A 27,012-nucleotide genomic window follows, 5' to 3' on the forward strand; every position below is an offset into this window, starting at 1 on the left:
CCTCATCTGTAACGGGGGGGGGGGGGGGTGATCTTGGCTGCCTTGCCCCCCCCCCCCTCCCCAACTGCCTAGGAGAAGGAAATGCCTCCCTCAGAATATCCGGACGCACTTGAAGTGTATGAGCTCTGTTTTAGTATCAGGCTTTGATGTTATCTCGGGCCCAACATTGATCCCCTTGGTTTTGAAGCAGATGAACAGTCAACTTTTTATCCAAGGAGACTCTGGCTTGGTCGAGGGGCCACGAAGGTGTATCTCTGAGCACACGTCTCCCTCAGAACCTGCTTTGCCGTCTCCTTGCCTCAGCTTACCCAGATGCCAAGCCAGCGGCCCTATCCCCCCACCCAAGGGGACTGCTGGGCTGATTAAGGCAGATGGCAGGTGGATCCTTGAGTCTTCTAGCCCCCACCTCACCGTGACATTGAACTCCATCTGCAGAATCGAGGTCCTAGGTGCCCCGCCTCCTGCCAGACGTGGGTATTCAAGAAATATTCCCAGCCAGCAGCACTGAGCCGACTGGCCCCCTGGTTCAGGCCTCCTTTCCCTGCTGTGTTCCTGGCCCCCGAACCCACAGAGAAGAGCGTGCCCCAGCCCCCTGCTCCCCTCAACACGAGGTCACGGCAGACCTTGCGGATAGTCACAATAGACACGGCCAACAAGGCGTGGGGGAGACGCTCTGATGTGGTAGGAGCCCCGAAGGACGGCTGCCCTCCCTCTTGGCTCAGTCAGTGCTAGGTAAGCGCTTAATGGATAAATGGTTGGGGGAGTGGGAGGTCCGTGCGATCCGGGAAGGCTTCTCAGAGGAGGGGAGATTCGAACTGAGTCTTACAGGAAGGACCAGGGTTTTGATCGGGGCAGGAAGCCCCGAAAGCTCTCACTTCTCTCCGTCAGGGCCCCTGGCTGTGGGATGTGTGATCGGATCTCACCAGGAGGTCTGCACGGCTCGGTCCTTAGGTAGAAAGTGAGTTTGGAACCTGAGCTTCACCCAACCCTTAGTTAAAGTGGCTCGTTCTGTTGAAACGCCTGAGGCAGGGCCCAGCTTGGGACAAGAATAGTTCCATGCATGACATCTTGTTGCCCAGTGAAGCCTCCTTCCTGGGGAGCAGACGAGTGACAGGCCGGGGGCAGCGCGCTGTGAGGTCAGCGCCCACATGAGCAAGCTCCCTGCCCCTTAACGGACACCCCATGGAGGGTAGGGGGCAGTGCACCTGGAGCGCAGCGGGGGGAGGGGAAAGGGCCCGGAGGGGACACCTTTCCAAAGAGTGTCAGAAGTTCTAGAACTTTCCAGTTCACACATCCCTGCCTTCCCCAGGCTCGTCTTTCTTTTCCGACTCTACATTCTCTGCCCTTGATTTTCCACATAGTTTCATTTTTCTCCTGCCTTGCATGTATTAGGAGCAGCTGCCTCAAATCCCATGTGCAGGGAGGCAGGGGATGGGCAGGTGGACAGACAGGCTACACCCGCCGTGGATGAGAACTTGGGATTTGGGAAGGGGCAAAGGTGAGCTCCAGTTATCCCCCCCCTCTGGACTGTGGGACTTTGGATAAGTCCCTTGCGCCCTGAGCCTCAGTTTTCCCATCTGAACACTGGGATGACACCAGCCCCGGGGCTCAGAGGAAGGCTGACAAATGAGATGAGACACAGCACGGAGAGACCTCGGCAGGGCACCTGGCACAGAATAAATGTTCCAAAACAGGAGTTTTCTTTTCCGTCCTGGAATGTAGCTGGAGAGACAAAGGAGTGACAGTAGAAAGAAGACAGGGCTATCGGCCGGGCACGTAATGTGGGGTACAGTCTGCGTGCACTGTGGGACTTCAGAGATGGGGGTCGGCACCCGTGTGGTCTGGGATTCAGAGGGGCGACGGCCAGTGCTAGGGAGTTGACATGTGCAGGGACACAGAGGGAGGGTCCAGGTGATAGGAGGAGAGAGGTGTGGGTGATTGGGAGGGGACAAGCCGCTTCACCTCCTTGTCCCATCCAAGCCCCCCAACTCCCCTGACCCTGTAAACTGCTCCCCCCGCCCCACAAACCTGCAGGGCACGGCGTTGCTATGCTGTTAGACAGATGAATCGATAGAACGAGGCTTCCCTATGTCTACTTAGTGGGGGAGATTCAGCCCTCCTCTGTCTGGATCCTAACTGACCCCTAGTGCTGGGGGGGAGGGTCGGGCCAAGAGTGTGGTGGGAGTGAGGGGAGCAGGGGAACAGTGTGCACGCAGAGGCCAGAGCGAGGCCATGGGTGGGGCCTGAACGGAGCGTGGCAGGCTTGAAGGAGCGGGACAGCCCCTTGCCGCCCCGGGGACCCGGGCCCAGGCTGCAAAGCTCTGTTCCCATCCCCCGGCCCCGTGGCCCAGGCTCCCCGGTCTCAGACCTGGCCAGGGTCCATATGGCCCATGAGGCGGGGACCAAGTGCAGAGGAAACTAGGAAACGGCAGATGATGCAGAAACAGGTTCTGATTTGTTTTCCATCAGCAGCAGATTTGCTTAAATAGATGAAAACGTGTCTCTGATTCTTCGAGTGAACACCAACGGCTGGCAGGGGACAGCGTGTTAGCGCAGAAAAGGCACTGGAGGGGAGCCGGGCAGTTCCGGGTTCTGGCAAAGTCTCCTTGTTGCTGGGACACCAGGCCGAGCCCCTTAGCCTCAGTTTCCCCACCTGTGCACAGATGGGGTTTGCCTAGATTCACCAATGCTCCCGGAAGATCGCCAAATGGATCCTGGGAGTTCGGGGAAGTCCAGGCTGGGGTTCGGCTTTGGTCACATGCAGACAAAACGGGGGACCCCGGTGCAGATAGGGGGGCTCTGAGCGGCCTGCACAGCACTAGATACTTTTTTCCCCAAGTATTCTCCTGAATGCAAACCAAAGCGAAGAAAAACAACGATGAGCGCTAAAAATACAACGGCACATCACGTAATTTCCCTCTGGTTTTCTCCATCCTTTTTTTTTTTTAATTGAGATATAATGAACAGATAACACTGTATTAGTTTTAGGTGTTCAACGTAACAATTCGATACACGTGTATATTGCAGAATGATCACCGTGATAAGTTTAGTTACCACCCATCCCCACGCAGTTAAAGTTTTTTCTTGAGATAAGGGCATTTTTAAAAGAATTTTTTTAAAACAATTTGTAATTGAGGTGGAATTCACATGCCCTGAAATTAACCACTGAAATAATTTTATTGCAGGAAAATAGAGCAGAAACGTTGCCTTTTTAACCGTTTTTCGGGATATAGTTTAGTAGCATTTAGTACACTCAAATCGTTGTGCGACCACCACTTCTGTGTAGTCTCGAGCCGTCTTCGACCCGGAAAGAGGAAATCATGTTTCCGGCGGCCGCTGTCGCGCCGCATCGCCCCTCCCCCCAGCCCCCTGGCCACTAGTCGCTCGTCCGCTTTCTGTCTCCGCGGATTTGCTTATTCAGGACACTTGGCGTAAGTGGAATCATACGACAGGTGACTTTTTGCGCCTGGCTTCTTTCGCTCAGTGTCCCGTTTTCGAGGCTCACCGTGTCCTGGCAGGTGTCAGTACTCCGTTCTATTTTTCAGGCTGAGTGACAGTCCAGTGTGTGGGTAGACCACATTTTTTTTGTATTCATTCACCCGTTGATGGACATGGGGGTTGCTTTGACTTTGGGGCTGTTATGAATAATGCTGTTCTGTACCTGGGCAGAATTTTCTTTTGTGGACACTGCCCTTGGGTATATACCGAGGAATAGAACTGCTGGGTCATATGGTCATTCTCTGTTTAAGTTTTGGCGGAGGCCCAAATGTTTTCCATGGCAACCGCGCCTACCTTCCATTCGCACCAGCACTGTGCCTGGTTCCAATTTCTCCCCATCCTCGCCAGCACTGGGTATTTCTCATTTTTGTCTTTTTTTATTGTGGACACCCTAGCGGGTGTGAAATGGCATTTCATATGGTTTTGACTCGCCTTTTGCTCTAGTGACTGATGGTGCTAGGCGTCACGTGCTTATTGACACTTTGTATATCTTCTTTCGAGAAATATGTATTCAAGTCTGTTGCCCTGTTTTTCATTGGGTTGCCTTTTTATTGTTGATTTCTATGTGTCCTTGACATATGTTAGGTGCTAGATCCTTATCAGATACACGATTTGCAAATATTTTCCCCACTCTGTGGATAGTCTTTTCACCCTCTTGATTGTGTCCTTTAATGCACATTTTTTCTTTTATTTTACTGAAGTCTAATTGATCTATTCTTTTTCCTTTTTGTGTGTATGCTTTGGATGTTGTATCAAAGAAACCATTACTAAATTCAAGGTCAGGAATGTTTACCCCCATGTGTTCTTCTAAGACGTTTACAGTTTTGGCTCTCGTGTCCAGATCTTCGATCCATTTTGAGTTAATTCTGGTATATATTGTAAAAGAAGGATCCAGCTTCCTTCTTTTGCATGAGGACAGCCGGTTCCCCCAGCACCATTTTGTTGGAGAGACCGTTCTCTCTCCATTAAACATTCTTGTCACTCTTCTCGAAAATCCATTGACCGTAGGCGTGAGGGTTTACGTCTGGGATCTCCATCTTTTCTGTGGAAACACTGAGCATTCCAGGCCGGGTGTCTCCTCAGGCGCTCCCAAATGCCCTGCATGGGAAACTGTAGTCCCCATTTCACAGATGAGCAAACTGAGACTCCAAGACTGAGGGGAGAGTCCGGGCTTGAACTCCGATCCTGGGTATTTGACAACGATGCCATGGTGAGGCCCGAGGCATGCTCCCCACCTCTCCCCCTTCTCACCTCCTTCCTTTCCTCTTCCGCTTCTCCTTCCCCCCACCCCCGACCTAGCTTTTAGGCTGGGCTGTTAGCTTTGATGCCCAGAGGAGGATAACTGGGGAGCACCGCCCAACCCGTGACTTCTCTCTGGTCTTGGGGTAGCTCCTCTCCAGCTTCCACGGCACCCTTCCCTGACCCACTCAGCAGAGCAGAAGAGTCTCTGTCTCCCACCTTTGCCCCACGAAATAAATGCTGCCGACAATTATCTTCTGTCTCAAGTAGGGAGTGCAGTTTGGAAGGGGTCTTAAAGGTTAGAACATCAGTACGTGTGAGCAAATTACCGCGGATCTGGCAGCTCAGGGGAAAGTGGGCTCCTTGGACCAGGCGACTGGTGTCCCTCCGTCCCGGTCCCGGGGCCCTGAGCCCCCCGCCCCCCGGGGCCGTCCTAGGGCCCCCCATAAACACGACGTGAAGCTGCTGGGCAAATCCAGCTCCCCTCATTTCCTGTGTGAGGGCAAACTGAGGCCCAGCAGGATGGAGTGACTTCCTTGGGCCCCCGGGGAGGGACAGCAGACCCAGGGGAGGGACAGCAGACCCAGGAGGCTCCGCCGTAGGCCCACGGCTCTCCTGAAAGAATGCACCAGAGCCCTGAGGACATGAGGCGTTCCATACCAGATCTCCATCTGTCCACTCGTGACCTCACTTGATGGCGTTTGGTGGGGGACACGGGATGCCTGCCTGGAGGCTGCCTGCAGCCAGCAGGTGCCCAAGCTGCCCCTTTAGGGTACGTGTAACAACGTCAACGTGTTTGCCTTCTGCCCACCCCCCCCCCCACCCCCAGGTGAGCTCTCACACGTGTGTGCGGCCCCCGGTGACCGGGCTGTGCTCAGAGCTGGCTTTCCGGGGGCCCAGAGGGCTCCGAGGTCCCCATCCCAGCCTGCCCCCCCTGCCAGGCTGTGGTTCTCCCGGCTGCAGCAGCACCACGGAAGGTGGCCAGAAAGGGGACCTGGGATCCCAGGGCCCAGCTGTGGAAGGGTCACCTTCGTTAGAGAATGCACCCTAGCTCTCGCTGCGTCCCTCCCATTGATCTGCCTTCCACACCTAAACCTGGGGCCTTCTAGAGCTACCCCCCGCCCCCCGTGAAAGGGACTCGGCCCGTCATCAAGGATCTGGCACTCTTGTCCCCCGGCTGTTTGCCCTGGGTGCCGCGGGACCATTTGGATCCCTCCATCCCTCATCCCGGTTCCTTCCTTCGGCCCATGTCGTTTGTCCACTTGACTCCAAGTGTCGACCAGGGAAATAAAAGGAAATGAAACACGACCAGGGCATTTCCCCCTCGGTCATAGCAGAGTCTGTTGTTGGGTAAAGGTGAAAAGGAGGCCAGTGAACGATGGAGCCTGCACGTTACCCTCGAGCTGCCTTCCTCTGCTCTAGCCCAAGCAGATGGCGGCGGCCAGTTGGGGTTCTTGGGGCGTCCCCTCCCTCTGGGAATCAAGAGACAGCTCGAGGCAGGTGACGGTAGAAGGAGAAGCCAGCTAGCCACGGGGCACCCTGTCGCTGTCCCTGTCCCCACCCCAGGTACCATCCCAAATCCCACAGCTCTGGGGCTGGCACCGTGCTGAGTCCGGGCTCCCCACTGGACCGGTTTCTAGAAGCTGGGTGACCTCAAGGCAGGTCTCGAGGTGGAGAGTTCCTGTCGGCTGGTCAACCTCAGAACCCCACTGCGTTCCCTGATTCTGCTGCTAACCTTCGGGACCTTGAAACTTGGAGAGGGAGCGGGAGAGAGGGGGGGGAGCAAACCAGTAAGGTCCCAGGCACCCAGGAGGGACCCAGAGGGGACAAACAAAGCAGGAGACCAACCCGTCCCTCAGCAGGGGCTCCTGCCTCGGGGGTTCAGACCCCTTTGAGAGTGCATGGTACTCCTGCAGGAACAGGGCACGCGCGCACACACACACACACACACACACACACACAGGCGCGCGCACACACGGTTACAAGCACACCGCCCTGAGTCCACTCGTGGACCCCTACGGTCCTTCTGGGGGGCCCTCATGCTCAGGGAAATTAATGCTTTCCTTCTTGTAACTGACTGGTCCTATTGTCTGAGGATTGTCTTGATCCTCCCCCCCCCTTCCCCCTCCTCCTCCTTCTCCTCCTCCTCCTCAGAGAACCAATAGCTTGCATTTATTGAGCGCCTACTGTATACCAAGCACTTAACCTCACCTAACCTTATCCAACCCTCCCAGAAGACTTACGGTAGATCCCATACTTATACCCATTTTGAATAATGAGGAACCCGAGGTTCAGAGAGGGGAGGCCACTTTGCCCAAGTCACACAGCATTGAAGCAGACGAGCTCAGCACCTCCGCCTTGGGCCGCCCGGACCCAGCACTGAGCCGCTAACCAGGCCATTTAGCTGATGGGAGGCGCTCCGAATAGCTTAGCGCCTGATGGGTTGAGTTGGTTGTCATCTGTGTGTGGCCCTTCGTGTGGCCCTTCGTGCCGGGTGAGCATACTGTCCCTGCCAGCCTCTCCTCCCCCAGCACGCCCTGTCAGCCCCAGGAGGGACGGCTGGGGAGGAGTGAGCAATGGTGGCGGTTACCCCCCCCCCCACCCCCCACCGCCCTTTGAGACATGACGGAGTCTGCAGATCCACTTAGCTGATAATTCACTTATCATATCTACTTGGCAGTGTGTGTGCTCCCACGCTCTGGGGAGACGGCTTTGCCTGGAGGAACCTGAGCTGTTTTTCTGGGGAAAGAGTGGGAAAAAAAAATACACCCAACAATGGACAGTAATGGACCTAAAAATAGAGGGGGGAGAGAGCCACGGGGAGGGGGGAGCGTGGCAGCGTCTGCCTTCCACCGCCTTCCACCGGGCCTGTCTGCCTGGCTTGGGCAGCCCGTCCCTTCCCACCAGGGATCCCCAACAGTCTGGCCGCCTCTCAGCCTGGGGGTAGCGGTAGGAAAGGGGGGCTGGGGGCCGGGTGCCACCGCCAGATGGAGAATTGTCCCGCGGCAGGGTCCTCGGGGCAGTGGCCTCGAGCTTGGCTGCACGCTGGAGTCTCCTGGGCAGCTGAACCGCCCCGATAGGTAGGACCCACCCCAGAGGGCGTGACGTGGCTGGTCTGGGGGCCCGGGTGCGTCTAAGGTGAGAACCACGGTGAGCAGCGCCTCTGCGTCAGGAAAGGGGGTCCGATTTTGTGCCTGTCTCCTCCGTCGGTCCCGTGTCTCCTAACCATCGGGGCGGCCTTCTTGAAGGCTCCAAACTCGGGTGGGCCGATGGGACTGGGGGAGTGGAGAAGGCAGGGGCCGGGTCGCTGTGCAGATTCGAGGCTCTGCTGGGGCCCGCATCCCGCGTGCCCGGCTCTCAGCCGGCTGCACGGGGGATCCCGTGTGCTCCCTGCCCATCTTGCACACGGTCCCCGGGACGGGCCTGGGCACCGGGGTTTAATTGGACTCCCCAGGCGGTCCCGGGGCACCACCAAGTGCCCCCATTTCAGCCCACCATTTCAGCCTTTCCCAGGACCAGCCGGATCCCTTCCGGCCTTGTCATTCCTTTAAATTCAAAGGCCAGAGAGGGAGAGAGTTCATTCTCGGAACCCATCCTTGCCCCTGACCTGCGGACGCCCCAGCCTTGCTCTGGCCTCTGGGGGCTGAGGGGTGCCGGCTCCCGCCTCGGGGTCCCTCGCCCTTTGTTCTCAGGTTCTTAACCTCTCTTCCCGGAGGAAGGCTGGCCAGCCACAGTCAGGGCCCTGTTGCAGCTGCTGAATGTCAAGGCCGCCGCTGGCTCCAGGCCACCCCTTTGCCCTTATCCCCTACATTCCCTGCCAGGCCCCCGGCCTGCCAAGTGCATTAACTCGTCTCTCCCTGCGCAAATTCTGCACGTCCAGACTGGCCTTTACTGGGCCTCGCTGCACAGGGCACCCCTCCTCACAGCCTGGTTGAATCTTCCTCCGCCTGTCTGTCCCTAGCCCACCCCTCCTTCCGGGCCCGCCCTTCCGAAACCCCACCTCCCCAAGGAAGCCTCCCTGACCAGCCCAGCCCAGTTCCCCTCCAGGCCTGTCACCTGGGCCACTTTGGGGGACCAAGCCAAGGGTGGCTTCTCTGGCGGTCACCGTAGAGTGCTCAGTGCCCCCGTAAGGGGTCAAAATGCCCGGGTTACTAGAAGTGTGACCTTGAGTCGGTGCCTGGCCTCTGGGGGCTCCACGTCCCTCGCCTATGAATCAGGGGTGATGGTGATAGCAGGCCTGACGTCATAGAATGCCCAAACCCGACCGGGCATCCGAGTCACAGCGGAGGGGTTTGGTTGGTTGGTTTTGCTTTTAACCCGGAGCCGAATCTCCGGCCTGAGGGCCCAGGAATATTTGCACGCCCTCCCTTCCAGGAATTTTGATGACCAGCCAGGCCTGACTGCTGCTTTGCCGGGACTACTTTGCAAACAGGACATGCGAGAACAGTCGGTAAGGCTATGTGACTAAATCCACGAACGGACCCTCACCAGCTCAGCCTCGCCACCCCTGCCCTCTCCAAAGGATTCATCCACAGGGTGGTGCACCTGTCCAAGTGTGCCCAGCTGTTGCCCAGGCTGCCCCCCCACTTCTTAGCTCCTCAGAGACCAGCAAGAAGAAAGCCTTCAAGGTCTCGGCTTGTGGCTGTTCGTACAGGCAGTCCCCATCCCTCTGGACACTGTGTCCACTCTTGCATCTGTGGCCCAAAAAGCCATGAAATTGCCCCTAAACCAAGGAATGACTGCATGGTGAGGGACAGGTAGCCTGCTAGGCTTCCCGTAGAGCACGTAATTTGCAATTTGTAACACCAGTTCTGCCTTTTGCCCACCGAGGTCCCATCGGGCACGGTGCCTGCCCGTGCCTCTGTTTCCTCATCTGAAAAACAAAATGAGGACTTGTGCCTTAGCTCGTAGGATTGTCACGCGTAGAGAGGAGGAAGTCTCACGTGAAAAATCATGATCCCAGTTGTCCAGTGACAATACTCAGTGTGGAAGTTTAAGAAAAGACAGAAACAAGGCAGAGCGGGGCGTGAATGGTGGGGGCTGGGCAGAGCCAGGACCCCTTGGGGTTTGGACTTTATCCGAAGGGGTGGCCTCCGGGGATCATCAGGGGAGTGTGGGGGAGGGCTGGTAGTGGCAGGGCAAAGGTTAGGGGAGGGGCTTCGGATCAAGCTTCGCACCTCACCCCTCCCGGACCCTCCCCTTTCAGTGGGTGCCCCTTTCGGGACCACCGAGGCCCCATTGCTCTGCTCTTCGGCAAGGAGGCCAAGGTCTGCTCTCGGGCTGGGGGGGGGGGGCCGCTCTGCGCTCTGCCCTCCACCCCCACCCCAGCATTTAAGTCCTCTGTACCACTTTTTCTTTCCTCCCTGATAAAATATTCATGTCAGCAGAGCAGGCCCTCTTTGGGAAGGCTGCATGCGTGTAGCTTCAGCTTTGCACAAGCTTTTAAAGAGCAGGCGCGTTTCCTACTCTCTAAGCATTTTCTGAGTCCTGAATCAATAATGCACTTTACCCGGCTTCTCTGGATGTGGCTTTTCTCCTCCCTGCACCCTGCCCCCACCCTGCCCGGTCCCTCCCTCCCTCCCTCCCTCTCTCTCTCTCTCTCTCTCTCTCTCTCTCTCTCCTCTCTCCCTTTCTCTCTCTCCTTTCTTTCATCCCCCCATCTCTCCTTTACTTTGCAAAAAGGTATTAAGCAAAAGCATCCGGCTGTTTGGGTGGGGGGGGCCTCGGGTGGGGAGTGGGGTGTGCTGGGAGGGGGGACGGAGAACAGGGCAGGCGGCTCCCTGGCCGAATGGGTTGTGTCTGTGCAGGAGGAGGCACCGAGCCTTCCCTTCCCACTGGCCCTGGTGGGGAAGGATTTGAGCTCCTGACATGGGGGAGGAGGAGGGCTCGGGCGAACCCAGCTTCTCTAGATGGTTCTTCAAATCAATTAGAAACTGTTTACTGCATAAGCAGAGAAAACAGGACCAAAACGCAAAAGCAAGGGGGCCTGGGGCAAAGAAAGTACGTGGAGTGGGAGCCAAAATATACTGCCAGACTTTCTAGGGAGTTAGCAGTCTAGTTTGGCCTATCTGCTTCTTATGGTAATGAGTTCCCTGTCGCTGGGGGTGTGCAAATGGAGGGGGAGCCGTTCCTGGTCTGAGACCGATGCCTGCACGTGCCTGGTCAGTGATGTGGTAGCAGGTGAGGGGCTGGGGTGCCGAAGCCGCCCGTGGGGGGGACCATAGGGATCGGTACAGCCTCCCTTCGGCTGGGATAGAATTCCCCACCCCGAACATTCCTAGAAATCTGGCTGTGGGAAGAATCCACATATGCCCAGGGCAAAACAGAATGCATCCTTTTTTTTTTTTTTTTTAAGAGTACAGCAGCCATCCCTTATCTGTGGTTTCAGTTACCCACAGTCAACCGTGGTCTGGAAGCTGATGATCTCCCTCCTGGCGTTGGGTCAGACGGTGGCCCCACGCTGTGTCCCCGTGCCCACATCCCTCGCCTCACCGCACCCCGTCACGTAGGCCTTTCGTCGCCTCGTATCACGAGAGGGGCGAGGACAGCACAGGAAGAGTGAGAGGGACCACACTCAGATAACTTTTGTGACCGTGATTGGTTATGACTGTTCTATTTTATTGTTAGTCACCATTGTTGCTCTCTTGCTGTGCCTAATTGGTAAATGAAACTCTATCATAGTTGTGCGCTTACAGGGGAAAACGGCATGGGCTGCCTGCCTGACCCCGTCAGAAGAGCACACAGCTCTTGATCTCGGGGTCGTGAGTTGGAGCCCCACGTTGGGTGTAGAGATTTCTTTTCTTTTCTTTTTTAATGTTTATTTACTTTTTGAGAGAGAGGGAGAAACAGAGCATGAGCAGGGGAGGGGCAGAGAGAGAGGGAGACAGAGAATCCGAAGCAGGCTCCGGGCTCCGAGCCGTCAGCACAGAGCCCGACGCGGGGCTCGAACTCGCGGACCGCGAGATCGTGACATGAGCCGAAGTCGGATGCTTCACCGACGGAGCCACCCAAGGGCCCCCTGGGTGTAGAGATTTCTTAAATAAAAACAAAAAGGTAGTGGCATCCGGGTGGCTCAGCCAGTTGAGCGTCCAATTCTTGATATCAGCTCAGATCGAGGTCTCGCGGTCGTGGGATCGAGTCCCGCATTGGGATTCTCTCTCTCTCCCTCTTTCTCTGCCCCTCCTTTGCTCACGAGCTCTCTCTCTCTCTCTCCGCCGCCCCCCCATTAATAAATAAATGTATGTAAAAATAAACATTAAAAAAGAAGAAAAAAACCAGTATATGTGGGGTTTGGTACTATCTGGGTTTTCAAGCATCCACTGGGGGTACTAGAAAGTATCCGGTGTGGATGAGGTGGGGGGGAGACTGCTATACAATTTTAAGCTCCTGGAGAGATTAACTCTTGTCTGGCCAGAGCCTTGACAAGGCCCCACCCATCCCCTCTGGCTCTTCAGTTGAGGGAGGAAATCAGTCCTATTAGACCTGCCCTCCTGGTGAGTGGGGGTTTGACATTTGCACCCTTGTCCTTCTGACCTTGGCTTCCCAGCTGACCCTCTCCTGGACAGTCCTCCGGGGCAACCTGATGCCCTCTGGTCACCAGAAGGTCTTGCTGGCCGTGTCTGTTGGGGAAGCCAGAGGTGGGGCACGGGACTGGCGGGTGGGGGTCCCTGCTGGCTTCTAGAACCAACCTCAGCCGTCTGCTCCCACGGCTGTCGGAAGCCGGCTAGCCACACAGTCCTCCCTGGGTGGTGCCGGGCAGGTTGCTCACCCTCTCTGAGCTGCGCCGGAGCAAAGAGATTGACTGGCACGGGTGAGAAGGTGCCCTCATGAGTAAGGGCTCGACAAACACTCTCGTGGCAGCCAATGGCTGGGGGTCCTCATGCAAATCGTCACTGGGGAGTGTGGGGAACGGGTAGGCCGGACCTGGTCCCTGCTGTCCTAGAGTGCAGTCCCAGTCACAGAAGGTTCTGGAAGGAGGTAACTTGTAGGCAAGGTTGAAGTGAAAGGCCTCCCTTTCCTCCCACACAACTTGGGCAACTGGAACAGTGGAGAGCTGATCTGGGCAGCTGAATAACTGGGGTCAGGGCGGGTCCGGGGGGGTCTGAGGTGGACCTTTGACCAGGAGAAGCCCACTGTGGCAGGTGGGAGCCGGGGGCTGGGGGCGAGTTGGGGGGCTGTCGCCGTGGCCTCTGGATGCTCATTGCCGGGATGGATGAGGCCAGGGAAAGCCCCTTGTCCAGGCTCCTGGCCTTTCCTATGAGTAATGGCTGGGCTGGGAAGAAATGGCTCCAACAAGAAACCAAACCAAAAAAGAAAAAAAAAACAAGAGGAGCTGCCCTGGCCAGCGACAGCTCTGCCCTGAAATGCCATTCGGGTCGCTTTCTGCTGATTCACGAGCAGGGAGGGGTGACCTTGCTTTGGTCCAGGCTCCAGCTCAAACAGAAACTCAAAAGGGTGAGGGAGAGAAGCCTGCGGGGCCCGAGGGTGTTGGGGAGGGGGGAGCCACAGAGACAGGGGTCAGTGGAGCCCCAGGAGGAGAGGTCAGGGAGGGAGGGGGTGGGGAGCCAGAGACCGCCAGGGCAGCTGGAATTAGAATCTGCTCGCGACAGAATCTCGTTTCCGCTTAGTTAATAATTTATCCCCGCTGCAACTTCTCTTACCAATAAATAGGAAATAATTTGTTAGGGAGAATTCCCTGGGCACCCTGGCTTTCTCCCTGGAGTGGAGGGAGGAGGGGTTGCCCTCCCTCTGTGCCCTTCCTCCCAGGTGGGGTGGGGGGCCGAGGAATGTGGACTCGGCGAGGTCAGTGTCAGAGCTCGATCATTTCCCGAATGGGGAAACTGAGGCACCGACAGGGCAAGTCCCCGCCCAGGGTCATACGTGGGGTTAGGGACAATCACCTGAATCCCAGATCCGTGACCCTATGGGTCAGGGGACTTAGGACTGACTGACACACCTGCCCAGGCTGGAAGAGTTTCCCCCGGAGTTCTAGAAGCATCCTGCAAGGTGGAGGGACGGGCTGGTTCAGCTGCCTGTTGCCTTTCCCCTACCTTTGCTCGCCCAAGTCCAGTTCTGCAAGAGGGAGCTGGTGCTGCCTCGCCTGACCCTCAGAGCCCTCGGGATGCCTGGTGATGGCCCTGCCCCTCGTCCCTCCGCCTTGGCACCCCTTGCCCCCCACCCCTCCCCAGGGCTCTCCTTGGCAGCCTCCCGCCTCCCACCGGCAGATGCCTCCAGCCGCGCCGAGGTTGACGGGCTGAGCATGAGACAGTTCAGTTGGCAACTCGGCAGACAGGTTCAGAAAAATCTGTCAGCTGCTAAACTGTTCCCTGGGCCTGCCCACACGCCTGGGTGGCAGAGCCGTGGGCTGTCTGCCTCCCCGTGGAACCCGACTCTCAAGGGAGCGAGCGGCACGGGTCTGGGGGCGGTGGCGTCCTTCCCTTTTGGGCGAAGGGCATAGTTTCCTGCCACATCACCGAGCCCGACTCCCTGGCTTCTTGTCCCACTTGGCCCCTTCGAAGCAGTGTGGCCTTGCGGCGCCCGGGGGGCTCAGTGGGTTCAGCGTCCAACTTCGGCTCAGGTCACGATCTCGTGGTCCGTGGGTTCGAGCCCCGCGTGGGGCTCTGTGCCGACGGCTCGGAGCCCGGAGCCCGCTTCGTGTTCTGCGTCTCCCTCTCTCTCTGCCCCTCCCCCATTTGCGCTCTGTCTCTCTCTGCCTCCCAAAAATAAATAAATGTTCAACAAAGAAACAAACAAAAAAGCAGTGTGACCTTGAGACATTGTTCAGCCTTTCCTCCTTTGTAGACCGTAAATGTAAGGACCCCATCTTCCAGGACGGCCCACGCGTGGGGTGTGGGCCGTGCTATTTGCCCAGCTGGCGGCGGCCGTGGTGCTGTCCCTACACCCATCGCTGGCGAGCCGGGGTCACGCAAGGTGCTTGCCACGCGGAGCCTAGTGTGATTCTCACGGGGGCCCTGAGAAGTCAGCCCTCTCGCCCTTGCTGGACTCTGTCCACTCCGCCAAGTTTTCCCAAGCAGCCCCGAGGGTCCCGGCTGCAGGGAGGAAGGAGGAGGGTGGGGCCGCTGCCCTCGCAGGGCTTCCCCTCCAGTGGGGAGGTGCGGGGGTTTGTGTGTGGCCGGCGGGCGCCTGGGGGAGTTCTCTGACACTGCTGCACACGTCACCACGGCCCGCCCCGTCGGGGATTGTTCATCTCAACCCGGGGTAGGATGCGGGCCCGTCCTCGCAGAGCTGTTGGTTCCTCTCCCCGAGGCTTGGTTACAGTTTCAGTCGCTGCCCCCGCCCAGGCTCCTTGGTCCAGACAGCCAGACCTCCCCTGGGCACGGTTACCCCCATCCCTGCTCACAGTTGGCTTTCCTGCTCGATTATGTTTTTCGCCCGAAGCTGTCGTCTACACTGCTTCCAGGCTGGCTTCTGACTCCCAACGGCAACCACCACCGCCCCCGTCGCCCCTTTGCACAGAAAATGACATAAGAGCGAAAGCATCCGAGAGCCCGCGGATAGGTTTGAAGATCGTGGTACGAAATGGTTTCTCCGTAGGATACTTCTTCCCAAGCGACTCCTGCTCGGTGTGTCTGTCGCTTTGTTCCCACCCCGTTCTCTGGTGCTGTCGTCCTAGCTGGCTGCCTTCCCCTCGCCCTGCGCCCCTGCCCCTCCCCACCACCCCCACCCCTCCTGGGTGTGTCTGCAGAGATAGGAGAGCCTGCAGCCAGGCAGGTAGGACGGGCTGGGCTTCCCCAAGGTTTCCTTGGCTGCATCCCGCTGTGCTCAGAGGAAGTGACGTGGGGGGTGGCACGTCCTCGGGAGCACTGACCGCCCGGGGGGATGCTGGGAGTCTGCCACGTGGAATGGGTGCCCAGCCCTGGCACACGGTTAGCGCTCGGTGAACGGCGGGATCGCTAGGCTCTCCCGAGCCCGCGGTCCCCAAGGCAGCCGGCGGCTCATGTGAGGCTCTGATTTTACTGTTAATGAGCCGGTTGCCCTCAGCCTTACTTCTTCCCAAGGAAGGTTGCAGGGAAAGCCCCTGAGCGAGTGTGTCTGGAGCTGCTGTTGAATAATCGTTGCTGCAGAGACGTTTTCTAGGTATTTCACGCGCGTTATGTCACAGGTTGGATGAGAAACGTAACATTCAGAGAGGTAAAGCAAGTTTCTCGAGGGCACACAGCCTCAAGGGATAGAGCTGAGATTAAACCCAGGACTTGTGGAGCTCCAAGCCAGTTTCCTTAACTGCTCCAGACTCCAGAACCGGGGCTCCTAAATGGGGAGATGGGACCCCATGAATCCCCAGGATTTGATGCAAAATGTGGTGTGTGACTTTTTTTTTTTTTTTTTTTTTTTTTTTGGGAGAAAGTTTCAAAGCTTTTAATTAGGGACATGATTCTTATTTCTTTCGTTTTTTTTTTTTGTTTTTTTTTTTGGTGCTATTCGTAAAAGGTCTAAACAACTAATTACTGCTTTTGATAATATCAGATGTTGGCTTTGGTATCATCCTAAAAGGTTAAAGGCGTGCCTCAAACACCCCCTAACTTTCTCTCTGGTATGAGAGGTTCCAGGCTCTGAGCGCCAGGTATTAGACACTAGGCATTATTTGGACTGTTTGTTTCATTATTAGCCTGATCTCACAGAGACGGGTGGAAATGTGCAAACTGAGGAAGGAGACGCCGACCCTCCAGCCCCTCCCTCGCACCTGCTGTAATGAGCTGAAGCACAGCCCTTGGGACGGGGTGGGGGTGGGGGGGCTTGGGGTAAACTGGGCCCCTCACCCCAGGCTCCTCCTCGGGACCCTTGCTAGGGGAGAACAGAAGGAACGCGAGGGCCAGAGCCTCGCCCTTTGGGACGGATGGCTGGTTCCGCGTGGACATCGCCTTCAGCACGGGACACGCCCCGCACCCCTAAGTGGTTAAATGGAATTCAAAGATCTTGGGGCGCGAGGGCAGGGCGGCGGAAGGAAGAAGTGAAATGGGAGAGAGGCGGAGAGACTTGTGCTGGCGATGGCTTGGGATGTATTTATCGTGCTCGCTGTTGATTAAGCCCGTTCAGCAGCAGGCGCGGGGCTGGTAAATGCACAGGCTGATTCATTAGTTTCTGACCATCTGCTTCCCGGGCCGGGGGAGCGGGGGGCCAGAGGGCACTGCAGGTGAAGGCCGCATGGTGTCGGCAGCCGAGCTGGAGCCCCCCGTCCCCTGGCAGAGCGGGCCGTGTCAGTCTTCCTGGTAACAGACAGGCTGACGCAGCCGGGGGTCGTGCTGGATCCGATGTCCCCCCGTGGGGTCCCCCAAGAGGCTGGGCAGGGGAGGTAAGGCAGGGGGGTGGAGAAAAACCGGGGAAAGGTGAAGTGTGGGTGAGTCACAGCAGTTAGGAGGGTTGACAGGAGTAATATCGACATCCGACCGGAGATAGAGGAGTATTAACCGAAGCGTCGTTACGTGAATAACTGATTAATATGACGACCGTAATAACTCTAATTTAGTGACCGGCTACTGAGGTCCAGGCCCTATACAGAGGCTTTCCCACGCTGTCCCAGATGAACACCCTGATAACCCAGGATGGATGACAAAGGAACGGGGTTTAAATATTGAGTCAGGCAAGGAGGGCTTCCTGGAGGAGGTGCATGGGGGTAGGGCTCTGAAAACCCCGAGGAGGGAGAGTGGCCACAGGAGCACAGACTCAGAGGGGAGAGGAGATGAGGCAACCAGGGAAAAGGCACAGCCTTCGGTGCTGGATCGATGGGAGTTATCCGGATGCGCACGAAGTATGATGTCACCTGGTGACGGCGTGCCGGAGACCAGGCTTGCAGAGAGAGAGCCCCAGAGGGAGCTTCTGGGGAAATCATAAAAAACTCACAATTCAGTCCTGCCCCTCTGAACTGTTGCTCCCACCCTAATCTTCCTTTTGTCCCCAACTTGGGGATGAGCCAGGTCCCGGGTGGCTTAAACAACAGAAACGTATTTGTTCATGCCTCTGGAGGCCCAAAGTCTAAGATCAAAGTTGGTGTGACCCTTGAAGCCCCAGGCAGGTCTCGTTTCTTCTGCGGCCTCTCTCCTCGGCCTGCAGATGACCACCCTCTTCCTTCTTCTTCACGTGGTTTTCCCCTCTGTGTGCACGTGCCTCCGGTGTCTCTCTGTGGACCCAAACTTCCTCTCGTTACAAGGACACCAGTCGTGTTGGATCAGGACCCATCCTCATGGTCTCATTTTTTTGGTTGTTTATTTATTGTTGAGAGAGAAAAAGAGAGAGCGTGCATGAGTGGGGGAGGGGCAGAGAGAGAGGAGAACACAGAATCGGAAGCAGGTTCCAGGCTCTGAGCGGTCAGCGCAGGGCCCGACACAGGGCTCGAACCCACGAACCACGAGATCATGACCTGAGCGGAAGTCGGACGCTTAACTGACTGAGCCACCTGGACGCCCCTTAATGGTCTCATTTTAACTTAATCACCCTTTAAAGGCCCCTATCTCCGACCAGTCACATTCCGAGATCCTGATGTTTAGGGAGGGATTTGGAGGGAGACACAAGTTAGCCGTTAACAGGGTACCAGCAGCAGTAGAAGGGGAACTGGGGGTGGGAAGCGTGAGATTGCTGGGGGGGTGGGGGGGTGGGGATGCCAACCTAGGGTCCTCTTGCCCCCAGTGTCCATGTGTGAGCTCTGGGGCGTCTCCATCCCAAATGGCATGACCAGAGCCAGATCTGCCTCTGGATTCCGCTGGGGGCCGGCAGAGGGACTGGGGCAGGGGCTGTCCCCCCAGGGGGGCTTGTTTCCTCTAGCCCTCGCAGCCTGCTGGCCTCTGCAGGCCGCTGGGCCGTCCCCAGGGAGCCTCTCAGCCCCCTTCCCATTCAGGGCAATGGCCCAAGGTCACTCAGCTGGAGCTCAAGGGAGCTGGGACCCCCCACGAGCAGAGCCAGATGCCTGTCCCTGCCATGTTGCAAAGTCACCCGCGTTTCAGGACACCCCCGAGGTTGTCTAGGACAGGAGCAGGCCTCATCCTCAAACGCGACCCCCTGTCAAGGGGACCTGGGCCAGTCCCTCCTGTTCTCCTGTTCTCCCGTCTGCTGAGCAAGGAGTTGGACTCAGCGGCTTACCCCTTCCATCCCGAGGTTTGCACATCCTGAGGATCAGCGGGCCCGGGCCAGGTGAGAGGGACAGCGGCACCACGGGGGACCAAGGACAGAGCTATTTTGGTCAAGGCTTTGTGGAGCCTGCCGCAGTAATCTCCGGGGCCAGCCTGCCCACCCAGGACCCCGGGGCGGCCTGGGAACTCGTCCCCCACTAAAGGGCATCAGCGGTGATGCTGGCCGGGGCACCAGCCCGGCCTCTCAGGAGGCAACGCGCCCACTCCCCCCGTGGGAGCCGGTGGCTCATTTTGGAGGGAGAGACTTTAACTCACATCCACGCTTTTTTGTCTCTGAGCAAACCAGAGACCTGAAATATTCATCAAAAAGGGCCGTGAGCCGTCTGGGCACTGTGGTTCTTTGTGACGGCTTTTTTTTTTTTTTTTCTTTTTTAATTAATAGCCTATGTTTTAGAACAGTTTTGGGCCTACAGATAACTGAGCCCCACGGTGGAGAGAGTCTCCAGGACCCTCTGTCTCCCCATGAGCGGTTTCCCCTACTGTTAGGGTATGCACTGGCCTGGTGCATCTGTGACAGCTGAGGGGCCACATCCGTGGCTGGGAGCGGGCTGCCCGCCTCCTGGGGGGCAGGTGGGGAGGAGGCAGAGAAAATGGGGGGCCGAGCCAGCGTCCCTGCCCCCCCCCCCCCACTGAGCCCACCAGGCCTGTGCCAAGGCCCCGGAAGTGACCCGCCACAAAGATACACCCTCTTGAGACTCACCCAGCAACCTCCCGGCACGCCCAGACTCTGCATGAGGTCTGTAACAGAGACATCATGCCTGACGCCGGGTGGCGGTTCAACCAATATTTGCCGTGACTTTGACTTTCTCGGGTTGCTTTAAACGGATGGTACCGTTTAAAGTAGGTCAGGAGGGCGTCTTGGGGTGGGAGATGTTTAAAGGGTGAAGAACGTGAGTAGGAATTTTCAAGGCCGGCAGAGAGCGGGAGGGCACGTCGAGGAGAGGGAATATCGTCTGCAAAGGCTCAGGGGCACGGACACGGCGGCCGGCGGGAGTGGAGGACGGGAGCCCGGGAGGGGGAGACTGGGCTCCAGGTATACGGTGGAAGGAGAGTGCTGAAGAGTTGTGTTGAAGAGGTAGGACTTCATCCCGCGGGCCACGAGGAGCCCATCGCACACGCTCTCCCTTCTTGATGGTCTGTATTTGGAGTAGGAGCGAGTGTGTGTTTCCTTGGGAAGCCGTGGGCCTGCGTGACTTCGTGTGCCTTGGGGAAACGGGTACGGCTTGCCGGCCCAGGAGAGGCGCCCGGCGCCCGGACACCAGACCACGGGCCCCCCGACCTCCCGGTCGACACCCGGGCACGCGGTGGGGGGTGGGGGGGGGGGCGGGGCCGGGCCGGGCCGCGGCTCCCCGGGGCCCCCCCCCCGAGCGGCCGGCGCCCACCCCTGCCGTCTCCTCCCCCTACAGGAGAACCCCTACCTGTGCAGCAACGAGTGCGACGCGTCCAACCCGGACCTGGCCCACCCGCCCCGGCTCATGTTCGACAGGGAGGATGAGGGCCTGGCCACGTACTGGCAGAGCATCACCTGGAGCCGCTACCCAAGCCCCCTGGAAGCCAACATCACCCTCTCGTGGAACAAGAGCGTGGAGCTGACAGACGACGTGGTGGTGACCTTCGAGTACGGCCGGCCCACGGCCATGGTCCTCGAGAAGTCCCTGGACAACGGGCGCACGTGGCACCCCTACCAGTTCTACGCCGAGGACTGCACGGAGGCCTTCGGCATGGCCCCCCGCCGGGCGCGCGACCTGCCGGCGTCGGGCGCCCACCGCGTGCTGTGCACCGAGGAGTACTCGCGCTGGGCGGGCTCCAAGAAGGAGAAGCACGTGCGCTTCGAGGTGCGGGACCGCCTGGCCATCTTCGCCGGCCCCGACATGCGCAACATGGGCAACCTCTACACGCGCCTGGAGAGCGCCAAGGGCCTCAAGGACTTCTTCACCCTCACGGACCTGCGCATGAGGCTGCTGCGCCCGGCGCTGGGGGGCACCTACGTGCAGCGGGAGAACCTCTACAAGTACTTCTATGCTATCTCCAACATCGAGGTCATTGGCAGGTAAGCCTGGGGGGGGGGGGGCGGGGAGGGGCGCGCCGGGATGTGAGCTGGTGCTCAGGACGTTACCTGGTTCCCGGGATGTGAGCTGGGACTCAGGACAGTACCTAGTTCCCGGGATGTTACCTGGTGCCCGGGATGTTGCCTGATTCCTGGGAGGTTAGATAGTACCCAGGATATCACCTGGTTCCCAGGATGTTACTGGTTCCTGAGACGTCACGTGATTCCTGAGATATCCCCTGGTTCCCAGGATGTTACCTTCTTCCTGAGATGTCACCTGATTCTCAGGATGTTATGTCGTATTTCACCCACGAGGCTGCTTGTGGTGGCCACACGGGTTTTTCCGTGGAGGGAGGTGAATGGTGGATGATAAAGGCCCCCCGTAGGGCCTGGAGGGCTGGAAGGCCTAGAGGAGACCAGCGGAGCTGGGCAGTGTGGGCAGGGCTTGGGTGAAAGCCATGCGCTCAGGGAGTGCTCTGTAATTGTCCAGCAACTCAGTGAATTGGTGCTTGTGTCTGGGGGTCCCCGAGACCACCCTCGGGCCTAATGATTTGCTGGAAGGACTCCCAGAACCTGGCCAGACTGTTACGCGCTCAATTACGGTTTATCACACTGAAAAGAGATTGAGATCAGCAACAGGAAAAGGTGGCCTGGGCGGGCTCTGGGGGACACCGGTGCGAGCCGGCGCGGTCCTGCAGACAGCACTCGACGCTCACGGCAATGATGCGCGATAACGTGTGGAGGCGTGGCAGTCGGGGAGGCTTGCGCCAGCCTTGGCATCCGGGGTTCGTGTTGGGAATGGATCACGTAGGCATGGCTGACTGCCTGTATGTTTGACCTGGGTCTCCCGTCCCTTGACCCAGAGCCCCCTGCCGTAAATCACATCATCGCCATCCGCGATCTGATCTGTCCCGAAACCCCGGGTGCACAAAGACACTCTTACCAGGCAAGACGTTGCAAGGGCTCGGAGGCTGCCTCCCAGAAGCCAATCAAGAAATCAAGAGCCAGACTTTTCTTGGGGATATGCGGGGTGTGGATAGCCCACACCGGCCGCGTTAATCCTTGACTCGGAGCTTTGGGGCAGGAGATGTTTTGAGGCCACTTTTGGGCGGAGGCAAAAGACCATCATAGGTGAAAACAGCCTCTGCTCCCCAGAAAAGATGGCAGAGGATGACACGTCCCCCCTGCTGTCCGGGCCATTCGTTCACCCGACAGATAAGGCGCTGGTCTGCAGGGGCAAGTCCTCTGTCCCTGAGCCAGCTCTGTAACTCCCTGGTGTGCACTCGGGGGAGAGGCTCGGGGAAGCCCGGGCCCTGCACAAGCAAGGGGTCAGACACAAGGGACAGGAGCATGTGGCGCTCTCCAGCCGTGACTCCGGGCCTGGCAGCGTCAGCATTCCCTCGGAAGCCTGCTAGAAATGCAAATTCTCGGGCCCCACACCTGACCTCCTGCATCAGAAACTCCGGGGGCGGGCCCAGCACTCTGTGTTTCCACGAGCCCTCCGGGGATTCTGAGGTGCGCTCAGGCGTGCAAATCCCTGGTGTGACAGTTGGGAGGATGGCCGTGGGGCCGGACAGGCTGGTTGGCTTTGCCAGCACTTCTGTCTACTGGCCGGGAGACTCTGGACAAGGGCCTCCCCGTGCCCCAGTTTTCCCGTCTGTAGAATGGGGATGATAACAATCGCGCCCCTCTCACTGGGTGGTGACGATAGACAGTTAAATGGTGGGGCGTAATCAGGAGTCGGGAGCACGGGTTAGGCCGCATGGGCCTGGCGACATACGCTGGGGGCGTCTTTCCACGGCTGGAAAGGCCACCCAAGCCCAGAGTTACTGATGAGAGGAAAAAGCAATTCGTTGCCTGCCGTGTCCAGGATAAGCCCATTTTTGTAAAATGTATACTATACCCGCGTGCAGAATTTCTACATCTTGGGTGTAGGCGTCGGACGGAAGTCTGCCCGGGCCCGGGAAGAGCCTCACGGGTACAGGTCAGGGCTGGAAACTTCGTGGGCTGACAGATCACTGTGGTCCTGCCTGCAGAGCGGGGCTGGCCAGGGAGGGGCGGGCTTTCGTTTTCAGCTTGCGAGTGCACGTCATCTTACTTGGCCCACGCGTGTGTGTTCCAGGGGGGCCAAGACAAAGGCAAGCGGTTGTTTAGGAGGTTCAGTTCAAGGCCGGCAGGTGCGCATACAGGGGCCCGTGGTTCTGACACCCGTGACTTCTAACCCTCCCCCGCTTGGGGCAGGTTCTGTTCACTCAGGAATGTTCTCGAAGCCACCTGATCTAGGGCCACCGTCGTGGAGGCCGGGGGTCGAGGATCCAGCTTTCTGATCCGTGTCCTGGGCCTCTGGTGGCCTCAGGCCGCCCCGGGGAGGCAGTGGTTGGTATGAGACCCTCCCTCCACCCAGCAGCCCCAGCTGGCTTAGCAGCATCATGGTGGAAACCAGATCTCCACACCTTTTGGGGGGGTGTGGCCGCTTTTCCCATCTGCCTCGGGCTGCTGCAGGGGACCCCCATCTTCAGGAGTCTGGTCAGTGGTCCTCCTTCCACCTTACTGGGGGATCCAGGGCCGGACGGGCTGGGTTCTGGCCCTGTCCCTCCGCACCCCTCTCTGGGCCTCAGTTTCCCATCTGCAGCCTGAGGACTGGGACGCCTGGAGACCACGTCTCCCTGGCCAGGTGGCAGGCCGGCCCCTGCTCGGCAGCTCCCGTCTCCCCTTGGCACTCAGCCTCCGCGGGCGGCGGGGATCAGGCATAGTGGTGGCAACAGGACGGCAATCAATTCACAGATAAAGTAAGTACTCTTCAGGCGGCTGTTTGGCAGGAAAGCGACAGCTTGGCTCATCGATTAATTAGGTCTGGTCAGATGGTTCGGCAAAGGGCTGCGACTTCCTCTGCTCTTTTTTGAATTCCTGGTGGGAAACCCCAGCTGTGGCCGGGAAGCCAGACAGGCCCGGGGAGACGCCCAGATGATGGCCTTGACGTTCCTGAGTGGGCACCTGGGGACTGCCCGAGGGCTCTCAGGCTCTGGGATCTCACACTGAACCCGTTCTGGGATTCCCTGAGAGTTTCATGGCCCAGAGTGCCTCCCCCGCCCCCGTGGCCTGCCAACAATAGTAGCTGGTATTTATTGAGCATTTGCTGCAGTCACATTGGCGGAGGCTCGCGGAGCTAAGGGCTTCGTGCACATTTTCTTATTTAATTAATAGTCGTCTGATTCCCCGATGGTTATTGCATCGCTAAGATCCCCTAAGCCGAGAACCTGGAATTGAGCAAGCCAGACCTGATCTCCACCTCGTGGAGCTTTCCCTACAGAGACCGTGCTCCCCTCTACCTCGTGTTCTCACCTGAGGAAGCTGAGGTCAGGGAATATAAGGAGATCACACAGTTAAACTAAACACCAGACACCCAAGAGCCAATGCAAGCGTGTCCAAGCTCAAGTCCGTCTCTATACAGGGCCATCTCGCTGGCCCCCTCTCCCAAATCCAAAGGTCTCTGATACTGTGGTTGCTCCCGCCCTGCCACGATTGTCAGCTATTTGCACCTTCAAGGGGGACCCAGATTGGGGGTTGGGGGGAGTGCAGAGGCACCTGGCTGCTGGGGGGGGGGGAGGGGGACAAAGCAGCTGGAGGAAGCCCCTGGGGAATGAGGAAAGGGTACAGATCAGGGGTGAGAGAAGGAGCAGATGTCACTACACCCCCACCCAAAACAGGATCCAGCACCTTGAAGCCTCTGCCCCCACTGGCCCTGCCTCCCCGCGGACCCTGGCAAAATAAGCCTTGCCGGTCCTGCCCACCCTGGGTCTGGGATAGAGAGAAAGCGGGGGTGGGGGTGGCGGGGGTCCCGCTTCCTTATTTACTCACGCTCCTGGCAGGCAGGAAGGGGACGGGAGCTGTTTTCTCCTTGCACAGTTGGGGAAACTCAGGTGTGGAAGCAGGGGTGCAGCCGACTCTAACTGTGTGGCAAATCTGGGGCGACATCTGGATTTGAGAAGAAATGTGACCATCCCGTTGCTGTCCTTGGAGTAGAAACAGAGCCCCCACCTCCACCCCCAAGTGTTTCAAGCTCAGCGAAGCCCAAGCCCGGCCAGATTCATACAGGAGAGGTTTTTAAGACGCCACGTTCCCCAGCCCCACCACAAAGAGCTTTGTTTCCCTTAAGCGGGGAAGACAGCATCCCTGGACAGCGTGGTCCAGGAGAGACAACGGGGAAGGGTGTGGTCTGCGGAGAAGTGGGGACCCAAACAAGAGACCCAATATCGCCAGGCCTTCTGCGATAACAAGAGAAGGCACGTAGCAGATACCTGCGTAAAATTTCGTGATTTTTAAAACGTGGGCACCTACGTCGACATTTTTTTAACCCCCCCCCGTCCAGGTAAAACAAAACACACTTGTGGCCCAGGGCGGCTCATGAGCGGATGGCGGGCCCCTCACGCTGTGAGATTTTCGTGTCTTGTCTCAGGCGTGATAGCGTAGCTGCTAGACTAAGAGAATTCAGCAGGCCCCTGGCCAGGGTGGGCATCCGGGAGCTGGGCCACGGGAAACATTGCCAGGCCTGAGCACTCTGGGTCTAGGACAGAGAGTGGGCGGGGGTCATCCTCTTCCCACCCCCAAGCCCTGACCAGGGGCAAATTTGTCTGCTCAGAAAATTCTTAGAGGCTCCAGGGACCCGGTCCAGTTGGGCCTTTGGCAGCTGGGGACCGGAAAGGAGGAGTGAGTTCCCTGTTCCTGGAGGCATTCAAGCCAAGCAGGGTGGTGTTTGTGGGAGATGAAGGAGACAGGTCCTGTGTGTCAGATTAAGGTCCCGTGCACCTGTTCCGTACTATAATAACTGTTGATTAAGCCAACCGGAGCTTATAGAAACCGCTTAAAGATTTGGTGGGTGTCAGGTTGTAGGCATTTCGTCCTACCCAGGAGGAGGTTGGAGAGGGGGAGACAGAGCCAAGCCCAGATGGGCATGTCCGACCCCCAAGCGGCCAGTCGCCCCCGCCCCCCGCCCCGGGTGTTCTTCCCTCCCCCCTTCCCTGCTTCTTGCCTTCTTGTCCTTCTTCCACAAACGTCTTGTCCCTATTGATCACCCGGTAACTGGAGACGGACGGAACTTAGGACGAGAATAGAAACCTCGGAGGGAAGATTTCTGCTCTGGGTGTGAGCGTGGAGGGCAGTGGGCAGGGGCGCGTGCATCAGGGGGAGAGGCACCTTCTCCCTTCTGACCCTCCTTCTAGTCTCTTCCCGGGCCTTTCTGCAGGGAACCGGGGTGAGAAGGAGTGTGTGAATTGTTCTTCCTGGGCTGATTCCTTCTCATGCTGGGACCCCACTCGGGGCAGAGGGGGTGGGCCCCCCCCTTCAGTGATGTTAACTGAGCCCTTCTCCCGGGGCCCGAGCACCCTTCTAAGTCACTTCTGTGCTTCCTCTTTGAGTCCTGCCCCACGAGGGCCGTCGTCCTGGGATAGATGGACGTGCCCCGCAGAAAAAAAGAGATGAAGAAGCGTCAGAGAGCACGTAGAGGAACGGAACACGCGTTGTCGTGGGACGTAAAACGGTGCGGCCGCTGTCAGAAACACTTTGGGGGGGGTCCTCAGAACCCTAAATAGAAGCCACGTGGTCCCGCAATTCCACTCCTTGGTATCCACGTACAAGCCCTGAAGGCGGGGGCTTGCAGAGATGCGTGTGCGCCCGTGTTCACGGCAGCCAAGGGTGGACACAACGCGAGTGTCCATTGACCGACGATGGGTTAACAAAATGCGGTCTGTGCACGTACCGTGGACTGTTCGTTACTCAGCCTCCAAGCGGGGGGACATTCTCACACCTGCTGCAACAGGGGTGAGCCCTGGGGACACTGTGCGAAGCGAGATAAGCCAGACACAGGGGGACGAGTATTGTGGGACTCCACTTACGTGGGGTACCTGGAGAGGTCAAAATCGTAGCAACAGAAAACAAGATAAAGGCTTAGGGAAGGGGGTGTGTGTGCAGAGTTATTGTTTAGTGGGGAGACAGTTTCTGTTGGGGACGACGTAAACCTTCTAGAGGCGGATGGTGGTGACGTCCAAATGCTACTGAGCTGTTTACCTAAAAACGGCACAGTAGTAGATT

General features: G+C 58.0%; 1 protein-coding gene across 11 annotated transcripts in view; it reads left to right on the top strand.

The window, feature by feature from the left end:
• Positions 1 to 27,012, top strand: part of NTNG2 (netrin G2) — a 67,970-nt gene that overhangs the window by 9,196 nt on the left and 31,762 nt on the right. For all 11 annotated transcript variants that reach the window (XM_078436318.2, XM_078436317.2, XM_078436322.2 and 8 more), the window contains one exon: positions 20,285 to 20,928. In XM_078436318.2, coding sequence (XP_078292444.2) covers positions 20,285 to 20,928 — 644 coding nt within the window. The remainder of the gene's footprint in view (positions 1 to 20,284; positions 20,929 to 27,012) is intronic.

This window comes from Panthera onca, chromosome D4 (assembly GCF_046562875.1).
Source record: "Panthera onca isolate mPanOnc1 chromosome D4, mPanOnc1 haplotype 2, whole genome shotgun sequence".
Taxonomy (NCBI): domain Eukaryota; kingdom Metazoa; phylum Chordata; class Mammalia; order Carnivora; family Felidae; genus Panthera; species Panthera onca.